This window comes from Chelon labrosus (assembly GCF_963514085.1).
Source record: "Chelon labrosus genome assembly, chromosome: 9".
Lineage (NCBI taxonomy): Eukaryota > Metazoa > Chordata > Actinopteri > Mugiliformes > Mugilidae > Chelon > Chelon labrosus.
In genome coordinates this window covers 8,147,045-8,159,273 of record NC_140359.1, presented here as the reverse complement: position 1 = coordinate 8,159,273, position 12,229 = coordinate 8,147,045, and the positions used below count along the sequence as shown (strand labels likewise).

The following is a 12,229-nucleotide window of genomic DNA, read 5'->3' as shown; positions in this document are numbered from 1 at the left end:
AGAAATATGACCACAAACAACAGAAACAATTCAGCCGGAAGAAAGCAGAACCCGATCAATCCGACAGCCCTGTGCTCACCATTTATGAATAGACAGAGTGATGAATTTAAATGTGTGGAAAATATAGCAAAATATTGCAGCATTTACTTAAATGTTAAGTCACAGATGTGTGTGGCTTTGCATTCCAACACCATCAATCATCAGCCCGCGACAGTCAACATCATAATCCACAGATTGGCCCAAAACGCAAAACATGACGTTGATTGATGACAGTTACTGTTTCCCAAGACTACACAGTGTATTTTTACAGACTGCACTTTCATAAACTTTCATCAAAACTGAGAACACATCATATTTTTGGCACAACAGTCCTGTTTACAAAATGTAATGTTCAAATCTATCATTCCAGCATCACAAGTGCAACCCCAAATATTTATTCATCCATCCATCATATATATATGCTGGGGAGACTGGGGACAGGTTGCAAGGCCATATAAAGGCTAACAATCAACCATTCATACTCACATACACGCCTACTGCCAATTTAGAATCTCCAATAAACCTGACTTGGGAGAAAACTCCCACAGAGACCCAGACAGAAAACCTGCAAACTGTTTGTTACAGTGTTTATGCATATTCATATCGTGTCTAGTCAGAGGACATAGGAGTTGATGTCATACTTGTGTACAGTCACCTTTAACAAATTAACACATCTGGAGTGTTTCAGCTCCCTTTGAATCCATTTGTATCTACAATTCCAGATGGCTTGTGAGGTTAATCAACCGTTTTAAAGTGTCCAGGTTTTTATATTTGTATCACTGAAACAGATGTTCTCAGAATAAACTGAAAGCAACATCTGACTGCATCTACCAACAGCACCTGTTATTGTACCAGCTGAAATAATGCTCATTGGCTCATCTGGAGTTTACTTTCCTTTAATAATTTCATTAAACACAGTTACCATCTGGAGAAATACATCGACTGTGATATTAGAGTAGTGGGTGGCATAAAATCCCTACTGTTCAATGAGCTACTAGGTTTATTGGCTGGTAATTGATGCATCCTAGACAGCGAACCACCATTTTTTAGGTTGAACCATACTCTAAAATATATGTTCCTTGCTATCAAATTACATGTTGCTTCACAGTACTGATTTGGAAAGTTATTCCATTTACAACGTATTTGCAACAAACAGTAACAATGTGCACAGGCAGCATGAGAAGTAATATTCACAGTGGGAGAATAGAAGGGAGCCAAAACATCTAACATCCTAATTGAGACTGCACCACTAGGCACTATGGGTCACCAGCAGCAGTGACGTAGCACAAAAACCTGCAATTTCAGGTTTTCTGCTTGCTCTTTTAATACATTCTCATACATACAGCACTTCACAGTATGAATTGCTAAATCAGCAAGAAGGAATCTGTAATGATTATCAGTGTTCTAAGCAATGAAGTGTTTTAAATGCATCCAAGAAAGTCTGCTCAATCTGGAATCTCAGCATATTTCAACATCTTCACAAAACATTTTTCCATTATTTCAGTCTCAGTCTTTCCAGCTCTATATTATAGCAGAAGGCAGAAGCAGAAAACTATCTCACGCTGGGCACTGCACAAAGAAAAGATGACTGTATTTCAAAATAAAAGAATAAAAACTCACTCATGTTTAGTTTACAGAATTAATCTGAATTATTGCAACAAATGCTAAGTAGGTTTGCAAGCATGTACAAAAGATGTACAAAACAGTCTTGATATTAAAACCGACATCACAGGATTGGACCTTGCTGTCATTTTCAAACAGACAGATCTGTCAGGTTTGACAGATGCAATTCAGGGAGATATTTTGAATGAGGATCACGACACAGCGACACTGATCCTAGCCAAATGCAAAACTAGTGAAAAACAGTCAGAATAGATGAAGAGGGAAAATGTCAGTGGCCTCGACCTGTAAAACCATTCCTGTTTCGGGGGTCCTTTCATTTTAGCCCCTCTAGTGCGCCTGTCGTTAATTTCATTAACACCAAAGTAGCTGACACCGATTAACAACCCCCTCTGCCACTTCACTGCCCAGATCAATATCCCAGAAGTTAAACTGACTTGATGCTTCACTCTGATTAAAAAGCGTTCCTTCAATTTTTCTGAGTCTGGACGAACGGACGTAACTGCAACTTGACTGGACTTGATTTTATAATCATTCAAATAACACTGCAAAATGCTTATACAATAATGTGCTGGTGTAAAGTGCTGTATGTCACTGCTTGAAATTACTTTCAGTAACACCTTTCTGAGCTCAGCTTGTAATGCGAACAGATGGTGATGTTTTTGTTTTTTTCTCAGAGTGCTGAATTGTCAGCCTAATTTATATGCTTGATTTTAGTATCTTGTGTTTTCCTCTATTCTCATTAGTTTCATCTTGTTCCTTTGTGTTTCTCTACCCAGCCGGTCTTAAGCAGAAGGGAGGCCTGGGTTCTGCTCAAGGTTTCTTCCTGTTAAAAGGGAGTTTTTCCTTGCCACCATCACCTCGGTGCTCACTCAGGGACTTTGTTTTTATTGTTGTTGATGGTATCTAAATACATTTGATTTAATTTGATGATGGACTTGCAGCTCATCTACTCTCTGTATTATTGTGACTGTCAAACTACAGCCACCGCTCCTGTATATGTGAACAAGCTAACGACTATAATATGAACTAGGTAGGCATGTTTCATACCAGTATTAGACCGTAGTCTTCATCATCAGCATTTGGAAACAACATATTATCCACTCCTCAGCAGGAGTGCAATAAACCATCTGTCCTTTTTCCTATAGCTCAGTTTTTCTGACACTGTGGGCCCCCCTCAGCAAAAATCAAAAACACTAGAGGGTAAAAGGAAATATGAACAGGAAGTCAGTCACTTTCAACAAGAGCCTGTTATTCTCCGATTATGGACATTTATTCGTGATGGACACACTGAATCCATAAATAAGTTTTTTTTATGTGCGTCATGACAAACAGAATTATTGATACAGTTGTTTTGAGAATTAACAATAGATTTTACTCCAAATAGTTATTTGTAAATTATGTATGCATTATTATTATGTAGTGCATTTTCTAATGTTTCCTATTTGAAAACTGATGAGAAATCAAACTTAAAACCTAAAATTATTTAGTGTAAACTGTCACCAGACTGTAATAACTATGGTCGGGATGCAGAGGGGACCAAGTGAAGTGTAATTATGTTCCACTCCTGTCTAGTTGCTGGTTCTGCTAGACTTTAATTAGCTCCGTTCTCCTAGCTACAGAGAGATTATGACCAGATGCCTCGAGGCCCAGCCCAGGTGGTTATGGAGACAGGGCTTCAAAGGCAAAAAAACACATTATTTTTTGGTTCATTACTTCTGAAAGGAGTTCCTGGTGAGTTTAATAAATGTCATCAAGACAAGCAGGCCACCCCATGAGATCACACTTCAGTTTCTTGGACTGATTGATTGGGCTGTTATGAAAATGAGGCAGATTTCATAAAGCGACTTGGATGGTTTCCTGATGGCAAAGTGAGCTCATGGGCATATTGTGTGGTTAAACTCATCTAAACTCAGATTAGCCTTTTCTGGCAGAAAAGTGCTTTCCATCACATTTTAGCTGGCAGAAAAGTTTATGTATTAAATTTGTGGAAGTCATAGTAAGTTGTACCAGACTGAATTAAATTAATTAAAAGTGTTAGACTGAATGTATTCTGATTCTGACTTTATTAAAATCAGTAGGCTGTGTGGCTTATTGTAGCTGCATTTAAGACTGACTTGTGCAGCAGACATACAGTAAATATATATGTCTTTATCAGTAATAGAAATGTCCCTGCAGAGTTTGGTGAGATTCCCAGGAGTCAACTAAGTGAAAAAGTAATGGTCCAACATGGGAAATAAATCCCTGTCTTCTAGATAAGAAAGTATTCATCACAACTGGAATGAAACAACTGTGTGTGATCAAATGTGGACCCCCCCATATGGGTTCTTATAAAGGTTTCTTCCTGTTAACAAGAAGCTTTTCCTAGCCTCCGTTGCCTTAGTGCCTGCTCTGGGGCTCTCTGGCCAGGTTTCAGGCTGGGTTTTCTAAAGCGTTGTGAGATAATTTGTATTGTTACTGACGCTACGTAAATAAAATTGAAATGAAAGGAATTTAATTATTGGGCACTGATATTTTTCTATTGAATTCGCAACGATTTGCAACATCCCTCTCAATCCAACTGAAAAGTCATTTTGATTGGGCCGGTCTGACTGAGGGGGCTACATGAGAAGATTTTACTCTGATTAGGCTACTAACCTGATCATTAAAGGAATACTAATGTATACGTCAATGTAGCATTGCTTATAATTGCCTTTCAATTTAAACACTTTAATTAATTTGGAAAACTCACGCACACATGTTACTGACACCAGTATGATAAATTGAAACATTTAATGTATTGAGTAATGATACCAGGCCATGCTGTTGGTGGGCCCTGCATGTGTGTAACCTGGAGTGTGTGCTCGAGAAAAAAAATATATACTGGAAAATACTGAAACAACACAACAGTTAAACGTCCCAACATTGTTGTCAGTCACATAATATTCCACTGATTTCTTAAACCTTTCTAGTCAGTGTTTTATTTCTTTATTTGAATTCAAACCAAATTTCTGAGAATAAGTAGCCCATAAGCCAGACCAACATTCCCACCCAGGGAATTATTTATTTTGGGGATTTTTTTGTGTGTTGGATAGTTGGTTGGAACCCCTCTGTTGGGAACTAATGATGTTTTTGCAAAGATCAGCTATGAAATCGTTTGAGGCTTTATGTGGTGATGGTCAGAAGCATAGACTGTATAAAGATAGACAGCGGAACTGCTTCTCAAAAGTGAAGACAAAACAAGTAGAGCTCCCCCTGGTGACTGGTTGTAGTACAGGTCATAAGTTCCACCTCCATGATAGTGGACGTTACTTTGGCCAAAACTAAAACACTAAAATGCATGTCTAATATTAACTATACCTAATATTAACTATAGTTAATATAATGCATGTTGCATGTTCAAGAGTCAAGTTTTTGGACAAGTTTCATTTTAGGTAGCTATTTGATGCTATAGAAGCAGGATGCAACATCAGGGCATCTACCAGTTGCCATGCCAACCACTCCGTAAAGTGGTCCAGTGGGTCTGTGAGAGTTGTTAAAAAAAATAAAAAAAAAAGACAAAAAATAACCACAGTATAATCCAACATTTGACTGTAACTGGTGGAGGTAGAGCAGAGCGTAGAATTAATTAAACAAAAACACTAGTGAGTCTGGCAGAAGTGTGGTCGGGTCATCGATAACTCTGCTCCCCATGGCCTCACTCTCGGACCGTACTGCACAGCCTCTGGCTCCAAACTCACAAGACAGTGCTGCCCATATGCCCGGAAAAATAGTATCAGTTTGGAGAATGCATTGCGGACACATTGTCCATATTAATACATGAACAACAAAATGTCTCTGATTGGAGGACTATTCAATCGCATGCAGAGATATTTATTTCTCGCCCCATAATGAAGTCCAAATGGTTACGCAAGGTCTTAATGTTTTTCCAATGGCTAGGGGAATTGTTTAATTTAAACATGGATTAAAAATGAGAGGACATCTGATATGACACCTTTGAGACAGATTTATACCCTACCGTATATATATGCTGTATAAAACATATATCACTGTGTCCAGTTAAAAAGTAAATATATCAGTAAAGCTAGACACTGTGCACTCAATCGATTGTCATTATCACTATACTCATTTTGCCAAAATGTAATGTATAAATGCAAAATGTAAATAAAATATACGTAGAAAGGTTTTGCTATGCTTCAGGTTTCAGTGGAACTAGTAGGCACAGCAGCTGCAGGACTGACCCCTGGTAGACTTGATGTAGCATTACCACAGTATCACACCCGTGCCAACAGGAACTTTGAAATGAAAGGCAATTGTCCAGGTCTCCCGAGATGCTATATCAGCAAAGACTCAGCAAAGCAGGAGGGGTGGGAGACACATTACAAGATAAACTCATATTGACACTTCTGGCAGAATTCATCATTTCTGTCCCAAACCATTTTTCTCTGTTTGCAAAAGGAGCCTTGTGGTAAGCAGGACGTTCAGACATGCCATTTACAATCATTTGCAAAGGTTAAAATATCAAATCCCTTCTTGCTTCTAGATGCGGCACGACGTCATTCTTTAAAATGTTAAGCAGTTGCAGATTCAATAAGAATAAATCCACTTATTTCCTTTTATTTTTTCTGTGATTATAAAGCTCGCAATCCATCCAGAGCATATTTTATCCATTTTCTTTGTCTCTTGTCTATTCATTTTCATTTACAGGTCATATCCTTCAAATTGTTTCACACATGAACAAATGGGAATTTTCCTGAATCTTTATTTATATTACCTTTCCTTGATTTTATATTCTATTCTCTTCCTCTCAGAAACACCGCCACATGCAGTTCCATTTGCCGCATAATCATCCCCTGCATATTCTAGCTTCCTTTCTGCTTTCAAAAGAGAACAGTTCTTTGCATCTACCAGGAGCCGCAACTCACAGTAAATGATAAATACACCATAACCTTTCAGTGTGAACCCTGCCTTTCATCAGCTCCCTGCAGTCAGACGATACCGGACAGGCTCAGCTATTGTGAGCTGCCCTGGCTAATTGTTAAACATGTTCTTGTCAATCAAACCTATCCCAAATGGCAACTCCTCAGCTGGCTCGACAATGAGCTGCCTGAGCCGCAGTAGCCTTAGAGGGGTAATTGCGCTTCATTCACCAGAAGCCCAGCTCCATTCCATTAGCAGCTGTACATTATGAATGGTTGAAGCCGGTTGTTGACTGTGGACCTATTCAAGCTTGTGCATGTGCTGAATGGCCCCTTTTTTTCTGTGGCATGTGTTTCATTTCCTCACAGTCAGGCCAAACAGGAGGATAGGTAATTGCATTTGTGATGGCATTGTGTTTGCAGACAGAAAGGGATATTGTCTTCACTTCATGAATCAAAAAGCTACACTAAATATTCATAGTAAGTCAATGAGTAGCGTGTGTGTGTAAGAGCCACAAGAAGTTCACTGTTACACTATATCACAGAGTTCAATAGAGTTGTTCTAACTTTATTTGGCTGCTGTAGCTGAATTGATCTCCCTCACGAACCTCGTCTAACACAGTTGCACGGTTTGTTAGGTACATATAAGCAGCTCTACTGAATGAGAAAGCACTGTGTAACCTTGGGGGAGGCCTTTTGTGATTGGCACAGAATAGAAGAAGCTGAGTTATCACTCTATAATAATGACAAAACAACTATCAGCTAAAGACACAAAAGGCCAGATGATTGTGATATTATTGAACAAAACCATGCTATTTATAGAAGGGGAAGTCACTCTGAGTGGAATAATGCAAGGCTCTGAAATGGTCATCAACAACTATAAATTTCTCTGGCTTCAGTAAAGCACTGCAGCAATCTGTAAACCAAGATCCATTCTTCGCCCTCCGCTCAAGTGCTTTTTCAAAGGCAGCCCGACACTTCAGGGGTGTCGTTGAAGCCATCTCAAGATTTTGAAATGGATGTGGGGACGGCATTAAATGAAGAGCGGGATCTTTCAAGCATTTCTCATTCCAATAAGCCCAAGGAGTGCGTCTAGATTCAGAATGGTTCCACTCGGCTGGAGAGAAACATTTTCTGAATTTAAACGCTAACCAATTCTTCAGCAAGCCTCTTCTTCGCTCACATGAAGCGTTAAATTCAACTCAAAGCAGCAGCAAAAGAGATTTACATTTTCCGTATACAGGCTTTAGAGCCTTTGGGTTGTCTGAAGATTTGCATTAGGGGGATTTTTTTTCTCCTCCACTCCCATTTTAAGAAACTTTGCAAAGTTTAATCACGGCTTCTGTTGACGCCCCTGGGTGTTGTATCTTAAGCTGTATCCCTCTGGCTGGGAAACATAAGAAAACCTCATCATAAGCTGTTCCAAAGTCTGAATATAGATTTCAGAAATCATTCCAACCAAGACAGTTTATCTGAGTATTACCTCCTCATAAACTGGATTTGTAATTATGGCTTTTTGTGTGGCCTTCCTGGTGTACAACCTCACACACAAAACTCTAGCTTTGAAGGGAGGCTTCATTTAAAAAAACAGCCTTTCTTGCAACAGCTCTCAAAGCAATTTCATCTTTCTCTAAAGACAGTGACTTTCATTTAATTATCAAAAGAAATTAAGTCTACATTTCACTTTTTTTAATCATAGGGTCCTTCTAATTTGAATACATTTTAGTAGAAGTTTAGGTCCTTACCCGCATGCCCAGCTCAATGTTCTCGCCTCCGTAGACCTCCATGCCAGGATCCAGCAGGCCAATCTCACCAAAGTATTCCCGATCTACCACAAATGAGCAGCCAATCATAGCAGGAGTTCTGGATTAGAGAGAGAGAGAAACAGATTTATTTTAATATTATTAACTATCCACTAACTCTAAAAAAAAAATACACTGAATAATGGGGTCGTAATATAAGTGAATTTAACCATTTATCAAGGCTGAATACATAAATGCTTGTGTAACACTGATTTCTTGATTTCTTGATTCCTATTTACTAAGGATGGACTGTACAGTCTTATATTGGACACATTCAGCTGGTGATTTGGAAACAGTGTCCTGCAGCAGTGACTGTAGTAATCAGTGTTTCAGTATTCTGCTGTGCCTTCTTTAAGTGTAGAGAACACGGGGGCTTGAAGGACTGAGGCACAATGGGCAAAAGAAAAGATGGATGAATTAATAAAACATTTCATCAGCCCAGTTTAGTGTAAAGTGTAAAGAAGTAAACCTTGATGGGGTCGTGAATGGAAGTTCTTTGTTTGTAACCTCAAAAAACATGAAAAATAGCACAAGGTGTTGACCTGGCCTCCAGATTCACTAGATCCCAAACTGATCAAGTATCTGTGGGATGATCCACAGAGGTCCCTCCCCTCAACCCATAGGACCCAAAGGCCCCCACTAACAACATTCTGTTGCCAGACACCACGGGACACCATCAGAAGGCCCATGTTCATTCTCTGATGAGTCACAACTGTTTTGGAGGCACAAGGGAGACCTACACAATGTTAGGAAGGTGGTCATAACGTTGATTTTCTGCTGGTTCATCATCATGTGCTATACTTTTACTTATACTTACACATACTAACTTGATCCATTGTTTCTTATAATTCCTGATGGACGCTGCTGTAATACAAATGACAGCAAATGTACTACACAACCGAAAGAAGGAAATAAAACATTGCAAGCTTTATACGCATGGCATTTCAATTGTTAAAGAACCCAAATATACCTTTATACCCAGTGCAACTTAAAAGCTACACGCACTTCGTTGATAGAACAAGAGTGTTTTTTCTTTTTCAACTTTGCACCTTTACTAAAAGACATGGTACCACTTTAACTCCCCTCCTCCACCCTGACCACCCCCAGCCCCCAGCCCCCCAATCCCCCAGTCCCACTCAAACCCCTCGGCTTCTTTTCAGTGCTATTATCTCTCAGGTCTTAAGTGCCCAGGATAAAGTAAAAAAAAATAAATAAATGCATTGCAGTCATAAAGAGTTCTGAGCTATATTTTCTCTAAAGTGACCAATGAGCAGCTTGATTCTTCTTTTAGGATCATGCCCGAGGTAAGCTCTCCATATATTTTTACAAACATGCACACTGGAGGCAAATGTGTGTCTGTCACTTCAGTCTGAAAGACATAGCTGTAGGACGTGCCGTAAAGTGCACCAGGACCTGCATTGTGATTCATTGAATCTGTATTAAAAGAGTGCACTGAACCGCACAGTGTGTGAGCCAAATAGAACAGTGTCCACATAAAACATTGTCTACTACTAAACCATCACTATGGAGTGTTACTTTAAAAATCCTGGATCAGTAGATAAATAAAACTCTGATGCAGAGCTGCAACCCCCTCTCAATTATATTTCCAAGGAAAACACTTCTACCATTTTGCCTATATAAATGGCATTCAGTGTTATATGAGCTGTGTAAGACTGATTTATGCTGCTAACATTTCCATCAATTTGTCACATTTTAAAGAACATTTGAAAGACACAACAAGTGCTTTATGATGATTACTGATTGACAGTAGTAGTTAAACTCTCCTTATGATAACAATTTAACAGCGCTCTCTATTATTATTCATGCTTGCTGACTTTTATTTCCTGATGTAGCTTTATGCAGTCTTGTTTAAATTATAAGGGGGTGACAGGGAGGCTTTCAAGTGCCATCATTTGCTCTGGCTGTGCAGATAAAAAGGACAGACACAGCACACGCTCAGCCCCGTTCACCTCATCCTTTCCCTTCTCCTGACAAGTGACCTACCTTGCCTGTCTGTGCCGCACAAACTTTGTGCAGATCTCTTTTGAGTGTTTACAATAAGCTTCCTGGCAATGTCAACACTGTGTCTGTGTTTAAGACTCAGCAGCTTAAGTTAAGATGCATGTGACAATGAAACTAAAACTTCAGCCTGCAGAGAAGAAAAAGGAAAAAAGTGAATTGGAGTTCTGTGCCTCTGGTGTGATAATACAAGCAATATTAAGGCATGAAAAAGTAATCCCCCTACTAGAGCAAATTAACTAAAGCCAATTAAATGAACAATTAGAGCCAGCTGTTCATCCACATATGCAGAAAATATCCAGACCCAATATTATATAACTGCCAGTGCCAATTAGAGCAGTTTAACAACCATGCAAAAAGAGAAAAACAAGAAAAAAGCAAAGATTCAGTCATGAAAACAAGGACTGTGTTCCTGCAGCTTTGGATGCAATGCAGCCACAGTTTCTACCCAGTGTGACCTCGCCATCAACAGTCTACAGTGGGTTTTTAATAAAATACTTCAGGAATGACACACAGAGCTGCTGTTCTCTTTCAGTCACCACTGTGGTGGATTGAGCTCTTTGTACCAACAGGCACACGACACAAGGATCTCTTTCTTCTCTGAGGTTTGTCAAACAGTCAGCCGAGTGAAAGCCTGCCTTAAAAAACAAGTGGAAACCATAAGTCACTAGATACTTCCTGGGCTCCATCAGACATGACAGATTGATGACGGAAACTTCCGTTGGATTTTTCGCTTTAATGTCATGAGGGTTAGTTATATTTAGTGTGCAGATGGTCAGCCTGCAGGGCTCATCCGCCCATTGCGCTCCTTATCATTGGCCACTGCTTGCAGTCTGAACATCTGATACATGTATGCAAGATTCTGCAAGATAGATTAATTTATTCCATACTGCCTATTTCTCTCCTACTTTTTTGAATGAGACACTTTTTGAGCTGTCACTTAAAATTCTGACAGCTGTTTTGCTTCAAGTAAAGTATGACAGGGAAATGCAGACACATCAATTTCAGAAAGTTGATTTGGAAGTGCTTACGTTCATGTAAAGCAATACTCTTATACAGCCTTCCACTTAGTAGACAACATTCTCTACGTGATTTTACTTTCTGTCCTCAAAGCAAAACCACAGGGTGGTCATTTGCACCACCATTCTAATTTTGTACTGTCAGTAATGGTGGAAGAAACCGAAGAAAGCCTATTTTTCCGAAGCGGTTGTGTTATTCTGCAGTCTCAGAATGTGGCAGTTTTGTGCACTCTTGTACCTCTTTTACTCTCTCTGTGGTTGAATGTGTCCAAACAACCAGAAAAAGCTTTGAGCCCGAGCTCTGAAGGGTCACAGAGCTTCTGTTGTTGATGGGCAGAAACCTTGAGGAAACAAGCGGGAGAATGATTTCCAATAGCAATCCACACAGCCGACACACTTCAGCTGGCCCTTGAGGCGATCCGTCCATTTGCGGCAAAGCATCAATAGGGAAAATACACCAGCTCTGCAATGTCTGAAACCCTTCTCTTATCTTCCTCGTGTCTCAAGTCTAGCAGCTGATACTCAGTAATGCGCGGTTTTCATGGAGGACATGCAATATTTAGGTCCACAGTATAAACTGTCATCATGCTGTCTGTAAGAGACAACCTGTATCAAATGAAAGGATTATTGCTTTGCGTGTGAGGTAATGAAACTCTGAAGTTCTTCTTGCCCTTGGTCAAAATTCACAGTATGTGTGAATTTCTAGAAGACATTCTGGCAGGAAGCATCAGCATGTTTTCATGTTTGTAGCTTGGTTAAAATGCAGCAGCCAGGACCTTAAGTGATACAAACCAACAACTCTGCCGTATTTGGATTCCAGGACCAGTTCAAT

General features: G+C 39.6%; 1 protein-coding gene across 1 annotated transcript in view; it reads right to left on the bottom strand.

Annotated features, from left to right (window-relative positions):
* Positions 1-12,229, bottom strand: part of galnt9 (polypeptide N-acetylgalactosaminyltransferase 9) — a gene marked incomplete at both ends in the record, with an annotated part of 84,826 nt that overhangs the window by 30,465 nt on the left and 42,132 nt on the right. Inside the window, one exon of the mRNA XM_084552022.1 lies at positions 8,303-8,420. Coding sequence (XP_084408148.1) covers positions 8,303-8,420 — 118 coding nt within the window. The remainder of the gene's footprint in view (positions 1-8,302; positions 8,421-12,229) is intronic.